At 44.3% G+C, this 16,143-nt stretch overlaps 1 protein-coding gene across 2 annotated transcripts; it reads left to right on the plus strand.

Annotated features, from left to right (window-relative positions):
- The first annotated feature begins 2,337 nt into the window (after positions 1–2,337).
- Positions 2,338–9,726, plus strand: trh (thyrotropin-releasing hormone). 2 transcript variants are annotated; one of them, XM_063067833.1, is made up of 3 exons: positions 2,338–2,495; positions 3,145–3,364; positions 8,069–9,726. In XM_063067833.1, the coding sequence occupies exons 2-3, from the start codon at positions 3,172–3,174 to the stop codon at positions 9,463–9,465; spliced, it is 1,590 nt and encodes a 529-aa protein (XP_062923903.1). In that variant the 5' UTR covers positions 2,338–2,495; positions 3,145–3,171; the 3' UTR covers positions 9,466–9,726. The 2 variants fall into 2 exon arrangements, with proteins under 2 accessions (XP_062923903.1, XP_062923902.1); XM_063067832.1 differs by having other exon boundaries at positions 2,431–2,574.
- The last annotated feature ends 6,417 nt before the right edge of the window (positions 9,727–16,143 follow it).

The following is a 16,143-nucleotide window of genomic DNA, read 5'->3' on the forward strand; positions in this document are numbered from 1 at the left end:
TAAAAGAGAGGGGGAAAATGCTGAGAAAATGTTCATGGGTTCAGTGTCCATTCTCAAATCTGATGGCAGAGGGGAAAAAGCTGTTCCTGAAAAATTGTGTGTATGGCTTCAGGCTCCTGTACCTCCTCACTGATGGTAGCAACAAGAAGAGGGCATGTACATTTCCTGTCATGTAGATCAAAATCCTGTAACTCTATATTCAACAGTGCTGTGGGTGGACCTTCCCCAATAGAATGCATCAATTCAAGGAGGCAACTCACCACCATCTTCTCAAAGGCAGTAAGGATTTGGGCAGAACCCAAAACCCTTATGCTCGTTGATAATATGGCTGTCAACCTGAAAATTTGTATAAAAGTATCGAAATAAATGCATTTTTGTGTGCAAGCAAAGATAACTAGGCCAAATTAATTACACTCAGTGTCTATTTTATTAGGTGCAGGAGTGGAACCAGTGTGTTTTTTTTGTTGCTGTAGCCCATCCACTTCAAGGTTTGACATATTGCGTTCGGAGATACTTTTCTGCACACCACTGTGGTAATATATGGTTATTTCAGTTACTGTCGCCTTCCTGTCAGATTGAACCAGTCTGGCCATTCTCCTCTGACCTCTCTCATTAACAAGGCATCTTTGTCCACAAAACTGCCGCTCACTGGATTTCCTTTTCACACCAGTCTCCGTAAACTCTAGAGATTGTTGTGTGTGTGTAATTCCCAGGAGATCAGCAGTTTCTATGATACTCAAACCACTCCATCTCGCACCAACAATCATGCTATGGTCGAAGTCACTAGATCACATTTCTTCCCTTTTCTAATGTTTGATCTGAACAACAATGGAACCCCTTGACCATATCAGCCCACTTTTATGCATTGGAGTAGCTACCACAGGACTGGCAGATTGGATATTTGCATTAACGAGCAGGCGTGCGGCTGTACCTAATAAAGTGGCCACTCTGTTCTGTTTGATTGCTTAGTCTACTATGAAACAGTGGAAGCAATACTGTTGATCGACTACGGTGAAAGTCTATGTGCTAATAGCATATTTAAAATAATGGTGATTTAATAGTGATCAAAGTGAATTGAGTGCTTTCCTACTCATTATCGATGTATTCAAGCCTTGCTGTTTTGCGACTTTAATTTACATTATAGGCATTACTATTACTTTTCTGAGCATAAATGAATGAGGTTATCAGATTTCTGAATGATGCATGATGCTGAATGACTGACTTAACAGGTAAAACCAACAACCAGAGTCATAGAACTGAAGCAAAATCCAAAAGATTGACCATTAAATGTTCCATTACATTTTGCTTATTCAAGGTGTCAATGGACAGTGGTCCTGCCATGGTTGAAGACTATAATTTCTAGCTTTTTGCCAAAGCCTTCCACATATAATCCAGGCACAGTGGTGTGTTACTGAGGAAGATGTGTGACTGGATATTAAGCAGTCTCCTTTCTCTGGTGGTTATACAATATTATCACATACACTGCCTGGAAAAAGAGCTGCTGAGTTTCCTTAATGGTCAGATCAATCAACACCCATCCTTCATTTACATTGTAATTCTGACCATCTGCCCATAATCAACTGTCATGTAACATAGTTATAGGAATTAGTACACTTCTGATCACTCTTGGATGTGAATCATTGCAGATTATTCTGATGTAGCGAAAGGTGATAGAGAAATATGAGTTCTTTGTTTAATTCCTTTACATCTTGTAAGGACCGTTGTAACGGAGCAGTCACCAGGCCTGCCAGCAGGTTCTCAAGGACAGAGTAAACCTCACTTACAGCGAACTAAATGTGGTTTAAATAAATATGACATGCAAGAATATATAAATTCTGTATATTACAGAATGTATACCGTATATACAGTACACATATGTATACTGTAGGTGGGTTTTATCTATGTTTGAATCAATGCTTTTATCTGAGTGTCTGCTTTTGTTGCGTTGCTCTATGTGAGTTTTATATACTTTGTTTTGGTATTAACATGTGTGCAAATCTCACTGAGAATATGCGGGCATTTGTTTATCTGTGCACACGCGTTTGTTCTAGATTTTCGTTTTGTGCACATATATGTACTAGTTTTTCTTCCTATTTGAGTGTATGCGTATTTCTCTATCTAATACTCCAAAGCACTGTTCTGTATTTGTAAGCATGTGCTTCTTAATGCCATCTTTCGCCGTCAGGAGCTCTGTCCAAACATTTCCATAAGAGGCTCTCAACTTTTTCTTATGATCGGTGAAAAGAGGCACCCGTTCAACCCACGACTGACTTCTTTGCATAGTTGGGCGTTGGAGGTGGGGCGGTTGGGGGAGAGGGGGAGGGAGAAATACAAAATCGCTATAAATGGGAGCCTTCGATCGTCTGAGGTAACTGATTCAAGAACGAAATTGACAGCACAGAGGCTCAGCCGGAAAGAAGACGGTAGAGCTGAGAGCAAAGCAGTCTGCAGTCTGATACAGTGAGAGTACCCGAGGGCTGTCGGAAACGGGTCAGGTAACAATAAGCACTAGAATGAGTCTCATTCGCATTTATATTCTCACGTTAGCGTATGAGGGAGAAGGTGTACGTGCAGGTAAATGATAGATATTTGGACTTAAGTTGCAAAAGTAGAGAGAAAGAGAGAGAGAGAGAGAGAGACAGTGTGTGTGTGTGTGTGTGTGTGTGTGTGCCTCTGTATTTATATATGCGAATACGGGTGTATCTAAGGGGTGAATTATGTGATTATCTGTATTTGTAAACATGAGTTGATGTGAAATGTTTAAGTGTGAAGGTGTGTAAGTGTGTGTTAAATACGTGAGAATGAATATGGGCGTTTCTGTAAGTGAATGTGTATGAGCGTGGAAGTGCATCTTAAATGTGTGAGTGAATGTGGATCTGTGTAGGTGAGTGTGCGCGCATTGTGAAAGTTTGTGTGTGTGTGTGAATAATATGGATGTGCTAAATCTGTGTGAACGTGGCTTTGTGAATGTGTCTAAATTTTTGTGCGTGTGTATGACTGTGTGTGTGTATGGGTGTGTTTGTGCTCGCACCCAGTACTGGGCTTCTCTCAGCCCTACGGGCAGTGCGCCGCTCTCCACTTGGAAACTCTCTGGTGCCGGCCGGCGCAGTACTAAGCGGTCTCCGATTTTTCTCCTTCACGCAGAGATCGAGGCTTTTCGCTTGTACCGTCATGAGGTCGACGTGGTTCCTACTGCTGGTCTCTCTCACTCTTCACAACAGATCGGGGGTAGCGGACAAACGCACGGCGGCAGAAGAACTGCTGGAAAGAGCAGCGGAATCGCAAAACGAGCGGTTTCAAGGAGCCGAGACTGCTCTGATTCGCTCCTTGCTGATGGAGATGCAGCAAGAGCCGAATGCTCACGGTACACACAAATCATATATCCAATCCGCCTGACATTAGTTCCGACCCCCCCCCACTTGTAATTTAAGGAACTGTATTTTTAAAAACGTCCAGTTTTCTTAAGTTTCCAGCATTTAGTTGAATTCGCGTAGCACACAGAGAGTTAGATCGAACTTGAAGGTTTATTCGGTGTTCCTGGTTACGAGACACGAATGTTTGAAAACAGAGAAAGAGAGTGAATGATTGTAAGCCAGTAACTATAATTTGTATGACGATAGTGGGGGTCGGAGACCAACTATCAGCTGGAACAGGTTTAACAGGAATGCAGGCGACTCTCGGAAGCAGGGGGTCCTTTTATTTACAAAAATGTATTGGGATCGAATCGGCCACCAGTGACCTTGGACCTTAACGGAGTCCTTGTGCGAGGAGGGTTAAAGTTGGCGCTGCCTTTAAAGATAGAACCATTGGTAATTACCCGAACCGGGTCACAGATTCTCAAATCATGCGGCATAGGAGCTGCCCATTGCCTCTGCACAGGTTCAGGTACCTAGCATTTGTTTACCCTATCTCTCTTGCCCCTGGTTCCCACTCATCCCACACCTTTCAAAACCCATTTCTCCCCGGTACCGATTGCTGGCTGTAGGGCAAGGGTGAGGACCCTTTGTCGTTACTGGCCCGCGCTCCACGTCCACAATCACACCCAACTTCACCCCGCCTCCAAATTTTTTTCCACGGGACCGTTTGAATGGACAACGGTCTGAGTGGCTGGTGGCGCCGATATTGACACTTTTTAAAAATATAACCAGAAAATGCCGGAGGAACTCAATAGGTCAGGCAGCATCGGTGGAGAGGGATCCTATATCAGAATTGTGTGTGTAAGAGGGAAGGAGACAAGTTCGGCAAGGTGACAGGGAAGGCTGGCTGGGGCGGGTAAGAATCAAAAACTGAAACATTAATTATTTCTCTCTCCACAGATAATTCAGGGACAGCTGGGGATTTTCAGCTTTTTTTGTCATTATTTAGTATAGCGTTAATAATTAGTTATCTGCTTCTTGTGTGCAGTTTTGGTTGTCCCGATGCAGGAAGAGTGTGAAGAGTTGGACGTGTGTTTACCAGGCCTGAGCAATAAGGAAAGTCTGGACAGAGATGTGTTGTTTTCTCTCCAGCGCCGGAGGGGTGACCCGACTGAAGTTTAGAACATTCGGACAGGCAGAGATGGGTATACAGTTAGAATCTTTGCCAATGGTAGAAATGTGAAATACTACAGGTCATGCATTTGTGAGAGGAAGAAAGTGTAAAGGGGATGTTTGAGCAAGTTTTTTTTAAAACACAGATTGATTGGTGCGTAAAATGCACTGCCAGAGGTAGTGGTGGAAGCAGATACAATAGCGGCGTTTAAGAGGCTGTTAGATGGACATATTAATATAAAGGAGGGATACTGATCATGAGCAGGCACAAGAGATTTGCTAGAATTTAGCATTGCGGTTGGAGGAGACATCAAGGGCGGAAAGATCTGTCTGCTCCAGTGCTAAAAATGCCGATTTATCATTGTTTTGCGTGGAAATTGTTCCATTATTCCACCTGGCGTCTGATTAGTTGTGGGGACATTAAACTGTAACCGGAGTATGAAAATTCCAGCTGTTGATGGCCCTCATTCTACCAGCCTGGTTCTGTCGGTGTAGGGGAGATTATACACTGGACACGACTCACAGCAAGTTTCCTCCCTTATTAGTTGGTAAAGATTTATGGCAGGGTTATGGCAGACTCCTTACAGTCAATTCCCGATGCGGGCGGTTTGATATGTAAAGCGGAGACACAATAAACTACAGACGCTGGAATGTGGAGCAACGGACAAGATGCGAGAAAGACCTGTAGCATTGAAGAGTTTGGATCCTAAATGTTTCCTTGTAAAGATGTTGCCTGACCTTCTGAGTTCCTCCAGTAGATAGTTGATCCACATTCGAGTGTCTGCAGTCTCTCGTCCCTCAAGAGTCTCCACCCGAGAAGTCCACGGTCCATTTCCCACCATAGATGCTACCCGACTCTTAGCGTTCTTCTAGCATTTTGTTTGTTGACTCGTGTGTAAAGTGGAATGTATTGGATGGAATTTAAGGCTGCTCCAGAACGTTGCAGGGTCCTTTTCAACATCTACATGTAGATTGGGTGAACCAAATTGGTAAAGATGCTGAGGAAGAGGATTTCTTGGAATGTATGCGGGATGGTTTTTTGAACCAACATGTCGAGGAACCAACTAGAGAGCAGGCTATTCTGGACTGGGTTTTGAGCAATGAGGAAGGGTTAATTAGCAATCTTGTCGTGAGAGGCCCCTTGGGTAAGAGTGACCATAATATGGTAGAATTCTTCATTAAGATGGAGAGTGACATAGTTAATTCAGAAACAAAGGTTCTGAACTTAAAGAGGGGTAACTTTGAAGGTATGAGACGTGAATTAGCTAAGATAGACTGGCAAATGACACTTAAAGGATTGACGGTGGATATGCAATGGCAAGCACTTAAAGGTTGCATGGATGAACTACAAAAATTGTTCATCCCAGTTTGGCAAAAGAATAAATCAAGGAAGGTAGTGCACCCGTGGCTGACAAGAGAAATTAGGGATACTATCAATTCCAAAGAAGAAGCATACAAATTAGCCAGAGAAAGTGGCTCACCTGAGGACTGGGAGAAATTCAGAGTTCAGCAGAGGAGGACAAAGGACTTAATTAGGAAGAGGAAAAAAGATTATGAGAGAAAACTGGCAGGGAACATAAAAACTGACTGTAAAAGCTTTTATAGATATGTAAAAAGGAAAAGACTGGTAAAGACAAATGTAGGTCCCCTACAGACAGAAACAGGTGAATTGATTATGGGGAGCAAGGACATGGCAGACCAATTGAATAATTACTTTGGTTCTGTCTTCACTAAGGAGGACATAAATAATCTTCCAGAAATAGTAGGGGACAGAGGGTCCAGTGAGATGGAGGAACTGAGCAAAATACATGTTAGTAGGGAAGTGGTGTTAGGTAAATTGAAGGGATTGAAGGCAGATAAATCCCCAGGGCCAGATGGTCTGCATCCCAGAGTGCTTAAGGAAGTAGCCCAAGAAATAGTGGATGCATTAGTGATAATTTTTCAAAACTTGTTAGATTCTGGACTATTTCCTGAGGATTGGAGGTTGGCTAATGTAACCCCACTTTTTAAAAAATGAGGGAGAGAGAAACCGGGGAATTATAGACCGGTTAGCCTAACGTCGGTGGTGGGGAAACTGCTGGAGTCAGTTATCAAAGATGTGATAACAGCACATTTGGAAAGCGGTGAAATGATCGGACAAAGTCAGCATGGATTTGTGAAAGGAAAATCATGTCTGATGAATCTCATAGAATTTTTTGAGGATGTAACTAGTAGAATGGATAGGGGAGAACCAGTGGATGTGGTATATTTGGATTTTCAAAAGGTTTTTGACAAGGTCCCACACAGGAGATTAGTGTGCAAACTTAAAGCACACGGTATTGGGGGTAAGGTATTGATGTGGATAGAGAATTGGTTAGCAGACAGGAAGCAAAGAGTGGGAATAAACGGGACCTTTTCAGAATGGCAGGTGGTGACTAGTGGGGTACCGCAAGGCTCAGTGCTGGGACCCCAGTTGTTTACAATATACATTAATGACTTGGATGAGGGAATTAAATGCAGCATCTCCAAGATTGCGGATGACACGAAGCTGGGTGGCAGTGTTAGCTGTGAGGAGGATGCTAAGAGGATGCAGAGTGACTTGGATAGGTTGGGTGAGTGGGCAAATTCATGGCAGATGCAATTTAATGTGGATAAATGTGAAGTTATCCACTTTGGTGGCAAAAATAGGAAAACAGATTATTATCTGAATGGTGGCCGATTAGGAAAAGGGGAGGTGCAATGAGATCTGGGTGTCATTATACACCAGTCATTGAAAGTGGGCATGCAGGTACAGCAGGCGGTGAAAAAGGCGAATGGTATGCTGGCATTTATAGCGAGAGGATTCGAGTACAGGAGCAGGGAGGTACTACTGCAGTTGTACAAGGCCTTGGTGAGACCACACCTGGAGTATTGTGTGCAGTTTTGGTCCCCTAATCTGAGGAAAGACATCTTTGCCATAGAGGGAGTACAAAGAAGGTTCACTAGATTGATTCCTGGGATGGCAGGACTTTCATATGAAGAAAGACTAGATGAACTGGGCTTGTACTCATTGGAATTTAGAAGATTGAGCGGGGATCTGATTGAAACGTATAAAATCCTAAAAGGATTGGACAGGCTAGATGCAGGAAGATTGTTCCCGATGTTGGGGAAGTCCAGAACGAGGGGCCACAGTTTGAGGATAGAGGGGAAGCCTTTTAGGACCGAGATTAGGAAAAACTTCTTCACACAGAGAGTGGTGAATCTGTGGAATTCTCTGCCACAGGAAACAGTTGAGGCCAGTTCATTGGCTATATTTAAGAGGGAGTTAGATATGGCCCTTGTGGCTACGGGGATCAGGGGGTATGGAGGGAAGGCTGGGGCGGGGTTCTGAGTTGGAGGATCAGCCATGATCATAATAAATGGCGGTGCAGGCTCGAAGGGCCGAATGGCCTACTCCTGCACCTATTTTCTATGTTTCTATGTTTCTATCCGCAGTTCCTTCCCCCTCGCAGATGCTGCTCAGCACGTTGAATCCTCCAGCAGAGTTTTAAAAATATCCCTCTAAAACTTACTCGTTTCAGACGCCGATGGATTCTTCATGCAACAGCAAATGGAATTCGAGAAACGACAGCACCCAGGAAAACGAGAGGAGGTGGAATACGGTTACCCGGCGGTAGAGAAACAACAGCGCCCAAGGAAACGAGAGGAGGTGGAATACGGTTACCCGGTGGTAGAGAAACAACAGCACCCAGGAAAACGAGAGGAGGTGGAATACGGTTACCCGGTGGTAGAGAAACGACAGCGCCCAGGAAAACGAGAGGAGGTGGAATACGGTTACCCGGTGGTAGAGAAACAACAGCGCCCAGGAAAACGAGAGGAGGTGGAAGACGGTTATCCGGTGGTAGAGAAACAACAGCGCCCAGGAAAACGAGAGGAGGTGGAAGACGGTTACCCGGCGGTAGAGAAACGACAGCGCCCAGGAAAACGAGAGGAGGTGGAATACGGTTACCCGGCGGTAGAGAAACAACAGCGCCCAGGAAAACGAGAGGAGGTGGAATACAATAACCTGGCGGTAGAGAAACGACAGCACCCAGGAAAACGAGAGGAGGTGGAATACGGTTACCCGGTGGTAGAGAAACAACAGCGCCCAGGAAAACGAGAGGAGGTGGAATACAATAACCTGGCGGTAGAGAAACAACAGCACCCAGGAAAACGAGAGGAGGTGGAATACAATAACCTGGCGGTAGAGAAACGACAGCACCCAGGAAAACGAGAGGAGGTGGAATACGGTTACCCGGCGGTAGAGAAACAACAGCACCCAGGAAAACGAGAGGAGGTGGAAGATGGTTACCTGGCGGTCGAGAAACAACAGCGCCCAGGAAAACGAGAGGAGGTGGAATACAATAACCTGGCGGTAGAGAAACGACAGCACCCAGGAAAACGAGAGGAGGTGGAATACGGTTACCCGGTGGTAGAGAAACAACAGCGCCCAGGAAAACGAGAGGAGGTGGAATACGGTTACTCGGCAGTAGAGAAACGACAGCGCCCAGGAAAACGAGAGGAGGTGGAATACGGTTACCCGGTGGTAGAGAAACAACAGCGCCCAGGAAAACGAGAGGAGGTGGAATACAATAACCTGGCGGTAGAGAAACGACAGCACCCAGGAAAACGAGAGGAGGTGGAATACGGTTACCCGGTGGTAGAGAAACAACAGCGCCCAGGAAAACGAGAGGAGGTGGAATACAATAACCTGGCGGTAGAGAAACAACAGCACCCAGGAAAGCGAGAGGAGGTGGAAGACGGTTACCTGGCGGTAGAGAAACAACAGCGCCCAGGAAAACGAGAGGAGGTGGAATACGATAACCTGGCGGTAGAGAAAATACAGTCCCAAGGAACGAGAGGCATGGATAGATCTTCCTCCTCCTCGGCCCTATTGAAACGACAACACCCGGGCAAGAGGTTCCTGGTTTACGTCTAGGGCCAACAACCTGGCGGGGCGTCCGGAAGACTGGCAGAGAATTCTTCCCCTGAGATCTTCAGGACCCTGTAACTTGTAGTACAGCGAACTACTTGGTGACACGAGTAATACTGACATGAAGGGACATCAGCCGGGAGGGGATGTGTTTCATATGGAAAACCTGGAGGACGAGATTGCGATGTTTAAATGTTGTAAAGTAATTTTATGCACCCTAAATTCTTATAAACCTCTGTGTCCCGAGCAAAAATGTGTTTGAAGTGTGTGTTTACAGCTTTACCATCACATTCCTCAGCATATCCCTCACACGCTCCATTATTCGTCCAAGGGACAGGGAGCGAGAGAGGGAGAGGAGGAAAGGAAAGGGGTGTGAGGAGGAAGGCTGAGGGAGCGAAGGAAGTCGCGAGGAAACGGAGTGCAGAGTAAAAGGTGTGTGGAGGGCTAGAGGAGAGGTAGTTGAGGGAAACGGAGAGGGTAGAGGAGAAAACATAGCGAGAGGGAGAGAAAGGGAAGAAAGATGGGGATCCTGGACGGAGGAGAGAGAGATAGAGCTGAAGGTCAGAGTGGAGCGGTGAGGGAGAATGGGAAAGGAGAGAAGAAAGCAGACATGGAATGGAGGGAAAGAAAGAGAGGGGAGACAAGAGATTGAGAGATGGAGAGTGAAAGAGAGGGAGGGGGAAAGAAAAAAAGGGAGATGAGGAAAAACAGGACAAGAAAAAGCAGGGGAAAACAGGAAATGGGTAACCAAAAGAGATAGACCCAGGATGAAGGGAAAGAAAGGAGAGAGTGAGATGAGAAAGAGAGAGAAGAGAGGAAAGGGTGTGGGTGGGGGAGAAGGGGAGAGGAGAAAAGGGAAGAGAAGAGAGGAGAGGGTGAGAAGGGAAAGGAGAAAGGGAGACTCCAGAGAGGAGAGAAGAGCATGGAAAAAACAATATGTTGAATGGTGAGAAGAGAGTAGATGGAAGACAGGAGAGGGGCAGAGACTAGGAGTTGGGAGGGGTATGGAATGAGATGGATGTTTGAAAGGAGAGAAGAGGTAGATGGAAGGAATATAGAGGGCAGTTGGGAAAGAAGGGTAAGAGAGAAGAAAATGGGATCTGAAGGAGTAAAGCAATGTAAAAAGAGAAAAGTAATTATGATCTTTCATGTCTTAAGGTTGGAAGTAGGCAAACTGCTGAGTTAACTTGCCTCTGATGTCACACTCTGCCAGAAGTTGCACATCTCCTCACCCTCTCCAGGTTCAGAGTACTGTCTGAAGTGTGTCTTACTGGACACCACAGCAATCAAACCCTGTAAAATACCATCCTGCTTCTCATCTCCAATGAAACCCATGTTGAAAATTATTTTCCTGCATGAAAGCTCAAATGCCATACTGGTGAACAGAATGGATGCTTGCTTGCTAACTCCGTGCCCCCACGAGGAAGGGAAGGGGAAAGGATCAGAGGTCTGACCGGTTATGTTACACTTTAGAAAGTGCTCCCTCTCTTTTTCTGCTCTATCTTTCCCTATTTGTGGTGGGCTGTGACCTGAAGACATGTTAGGGCCAAGGAGATGGCAAGTCATAGGGAAGAATCTCTGAATGAGACTGATTGGCTATGTCCTGCTATCCCAGGGCTATCCTGAGAGTGACGTCTTCTGCCCCTATACCAAAGGGCCGAGTGGACTGCTCTGGTCCCTATGGTTTCACCTCATTTTATCCAATTGCTCCAAGTTCACCAAAAGATCGCGGTGGAAGGACTTCGGTTTTGGGGTTGAATGGAGCTAAATCCCTGTTGGACTGGGTGCTGTGAATTGAAGAGGTCTCCTGTGACCAGCAGTAGTTGAGGGGTAGGGAAATACTGAAGGCTCATTTAAAAGTTCTTTGTAGTAAAGTGAATGACATAGAACTCCAAAAACAAAATGTGACGATCACTCTCACACTCTGCAGAACAGTTCCTGTCTACAAAAACCAGACTGTAAATTGTTGGTCCAGAGATGGAGAGGAGAAGATGACTTATTGAAGGTAGACTTTTTCAGAGATCGATAATCTGTGTTCTTCAAAATCCGGAGATAAGGTTAGCCTACTGGAATGCCTCTACTACCCCAGTAGGCTAGACTTACCTCCAGCTTCCAAGGAATACAGTAAGATAGGCTGGAGGAGAGGATTTTTATTTTGTTGTATCTCAAGTAAGTCCCCAAACAGTTAAAATCTCAGCGTCCATCTCGTTATTCTCCAGATCCCAGCACATCATCATCGTTAGCATCATTTTGTGGGTTATCATACCAGAGAAGAAAGTCTTAAATAAGAATCTAATCTTCATATCACCTTAAGGAACAGACCCAATTTTTAGGAATACCAAACTAATAAACTAACTGAAACCAGAGGCACCCCTGACTATTAAAGACCAGCAGCCTCTGCATACCTCAAGACAACCCCAAAGCACAGCCTCATCATTTTAATGTCCAGATGCCAGCTTCATATCTCTTTACCAGCCTGCTCTTGAGCTAACCATTAATTGCTTGGTTCTCTCCATGACTGTTGGCACAGGCTGGGCTATTTCACTAGTAACTCAGAGCCATGAAAAGCAAATCAGAACTATGACTTTAAATCCGACCATTGTACCACATGAATTTTATTTCCAAGAAATAATTAACCAGATTTGGAATAAAGGAAGTAATCATGTGCCCATTAAACATTCAGAGGGAAATATAGGATGTTAGGTTTTCAATAACAAAGTAGACTATTAACTGTCTTCATAAATGGCCATAAGACCATAAGGCGTAGGGGAAGGCTATTTGTCCCATCAAGTCTGCTCCAGTATTCGATCATGGCTGACTTATTTTTCTTCTCAATCCCATTCTCTTGCCTTCTCCCTGTAAACTTTGACACCCTCACTAATCAGCAACCTATTAAGCTGAGTTTTAAATATTCCCAATGGTTTGACCTCTACAAAAGTCTGTGGCAATGAAGTCCCCAGATTCACCACCTTCTGGCTAAAGAAATTCTTCATCTCAGTTCTAAAGGGATGCCCTCCTATTCTGCCCTTACCAATGTCTTCCAGCTCCTTTGAATGCATGAATATGGGTGACGGTGACATAGTGGTGCTGGAAGTAGAGCACAGGAGTTCCAAAGACCTGGGTTCAATGCCAACATCTAATACTGTGTGGATTTTGCCATGTGACCAAGTAGATTTTCTCTGGGTCTATCTAATTCTGATGGAAGATCACATTCTTAATGATCAGTAATGAGTTAAAATCTGGTATGAACTGGTTGCTTAACTGTGGCATGCCCAGATTCTTTGATTTCATATAGAGTATCCCAATTCCACTGGGTTGATTAGCTGTAAGTACAGTAGCTTCTTTATGGAAGACTATTCACTTATACTCACATTAACCGTACCAATGGAAAATGAACACATTCAGGAAGAATTGCTTACACTGGCTAGAAGGTGTAATACCAGAAGAGGAGACAATGGAAGCAAGCCACTTCTGGAAGTGGGAAAGGGAGGGGAGGGAGTTTGGAGGAAAGAGAGGATGGTATGGGGATTGTTTCTGGGGATGGGGAAATGCAGCTAGAGGAGTGAAGAAATGTGGGGATATGGAGGGAGGATAGGAGTGGGATGGAAGGGACAGGGAGAAAGGATAGGAAGGAGATGGGGACAGGGAGAGATATTGAAGGAGTGAGGGAATGTGGGAAATAATAGAGGATAGGAAATGGAGGACAGAAACAGCAACAGGAGGAGGAAGAAGATGGCTTAAATGTGCCTGCATGTATGTATTACCAGCAGTCACTGTGGAATTTGTCCTCTGTTTTGGAAGTGTGGTCCACTTCTGAACAGTAAGACAGAGGTCAATAATCTCTGATACACAATACATTCTCTCAGGTGTGTCGGTAGCAGCTCAATGCTAAAATAACAAGAGCAAAATGGAGATACACAGTATAAAGCATTGAAACAATGCTACAAAGAGCATACAGCACCTAATCTGATCATTTGATCTGACAGATATATCCGTTTTCTGTTCATTGAGTTTCTCCCTAAATGACCCGTATACTTCAAACATTCACAGGCAGGAAGAGTTTTTCCCAATTTTCCTGATGGAATTTGCAGTGATTAAAAAGTGACTGGAATTAATTATTCTGGCTTTTTCCTTTCCATTTCTGATTAAGGATGTTAGCCTGAAAGGTCAAATGTTTATTCCTCCCCATTACTGCTACCTGACTTGTTGCATTCTTCCAGCATTCCGTGTGGATTTCCAGCATCTGCAGAATCTCTTGTGTTGACTATTTTGTAATGCATGACTTTGGTCTGGACTAATCCTCAAGCAGAAACATTGTCCTCTATCAGCCCATCCTCAGTCTTCTCTAGTTCCATTTTCTTTAAACTTTTTTGACAGCCATAACTTTTCAGTTCTGGTATTGTTCTGGCAAATATCTATGGTATCTTTTCTAGTACTTCTATTTACTATATATATATCAAGCAGGCAATAAATATTTACAGTTTTCTAAATTGTGTCTAACTGGGGTTCTGTACACATCTCAATCTTTACTTTTTAGCTTTATAGAGGAATCTGAAGCCTTCTTATGGCCCTGCCTCAGTTCCACTGTTGTTGAAGGTCCATGTCCACACTTTGGACTTTTCTCATGCACTGCTGGCTGCCCACTCTTGGTGTGCTCCCTATAAACTTGTGGTCAGACAGAACTCTGCTGTCAGCCTCTGAGCTGGCAATATCCTCTTCACATATCACTCCTGTTCTTGTTGGCTTACACTGACTTTGTTTTTAAATCCCTCTATTGCTTCTCTACTTGGTGTTTCTGTACAAACAAACAGAGAAATTAGGTGTAGGAGTGGGTCCCTTGAAACCACAAGGCTGTGTGCCATTAATAAGATGCTGGCCAATCTGGTTTTAACTTCCTGCAGCTTTACAACTCTCTGAGATCTCTTTATTCTTCCAGTCCTGGGCCATTGGTTGTCCCTAAGTTGAATTCGTTCTTCATTTGCCAAGGTTTTAAAGGAGGAGGAGGAGAAGATGGCGGCGAGACGCAGCATGCGCGGCCACTCCGGAATGATACTTGTATTTGTTAAGTAGGGTACCATGCACAGTTCTGATTTGATGGAGACAGACGTGAGAGCGCGGAGGAACTTCTGGGGAAATTTCTGAAACGCTTGCTTCGCTGTCGCTGGTACTGTGTGGTCCGGAATCTCTGGAGGAGTAGGTCTCTGAGTCCTTGGCTTTGCTTGTTTTGGTGGCCGGGACGAGGTCGAAGGCGCTCGGCAGAGGATGGTGCTCTGGAGGCTGTATCGGAGGGGCTGGTCGGAGGCTCGAAGTTTTCAGACGGACTCAGAGTCGGCTGTGGTCAAGTGCTTCCAATGCATCGGCAGTTGGCAGTTGTCAGCGCCTGGAGGTTTATGGCAGGGGAGTTTCTCCCTTTTTGTTGCCTGCTATCGTGGACTATAGGAGTCAATCAGGACTTGAGACTTTTTTTTACCGTGCCCATGGTCTGTTCTTTATCAAATTATGGTATTGTTTTGCACTGTTGTAACTATATGTTAAAATTATGTGGTTTTGACAACGTTAGTCTTTGGTTTGTCCTGTTTCTGTGTGATATCACTCTAGAGGAACATTATATCATTTCTTAATGCATGCATTTCTAAATGATAATAAATGGGGACTGAGTGACCTCATAATCTAATCTCCAGTTATCCTTTATCTCCTTCTGCCTCATTTTCCTTCTTTATGATACTCCTCGAAACTTATTCATTTGCCAAGTTTTCGGTTAAGTGCCCAAAAAAATTACTTGGTACTACTTCATTGATGGCAGGTACAATGCAGTAATAATACTTCTTATGGGGAGCACAGTGAGACAAGTTTGTTCAAGGGGTTAAAGGTTAACAATGGACCAAATGGGGCATTAGACTAAACAGTGCTTAAAGTCTTAAATGAAGTGAGATAGAGAATCAGATGAGTTTAGGGAACGTAGATATTGGCTTTATTTGTCATTCATAGAAATGATTGCATTTCTATGAATGACCAATGACGCCAACATCTAGGAAGCACAGGGGTTGGCATAACAATTTACAGAGTGAGTAATCGGAGTTCAATTCCTGCCACTATCTGTAAGGTGCTTGTATATCTTCCTCATGACTGCATGGGTTTCCGCCGGGTGCTCTTGTTTCCTCCCAGATTCTAAAGACGTATGGTTAGGGTTGCTGAGTTGTGGGCATGCTATGTTGTTGCTGGATACATGGTGACACTGGTAGGCTGCCTCTGACTGTATTGATCACAAGGACACACTTCACTGTATGTTTCCATGTACATGTGACCAATAAAGCTAATCGGATCTTGCAGTATTGATGGTCTAAAGCAAATCCTCAGGAAATGAAATGAAGAAATTGGGAATTATTAGCTGATTAACCTTTGCTCTACTTTGTATTTCTACAAGTCGAACACCCTAACTAAGTGGATGAAAAATTGAGGAGAAGAGGGTGTAATTGTAATTTGGTTTGCAGGAAGCTGGTCTGATTTGTGTAGCTTCATACTCTTCCTGATTTTGGACAAATATTAAACAACATTTTAAGTCTATTGGGGGAAAGCATGGGGAGGGGAGATGTCAGAAATAACTTTTGTTTTACCCAGAGAGTGGTGAGTGGGTGGGACACCCTGCCAGGGTGGTAGTAGAGGCATATTTGGGGCATTTAAGAG

The sequence above is a fragment of the Mobula hypostoma genome, chromosome 15 (genome assembly GCF_963921235.1).
Source record: "Mobula hypostoma chromosome 15, sMobHyp1.1, whole genome shotgun sequence".
Classification (NCBI taxonomy): domain Eukaryota; kingdom Metazoa; phylum Chordata; class Chondrichthyes; order Myliobatiformes; family Myliobatidae; genus Mobula; species Mobula hypostoma.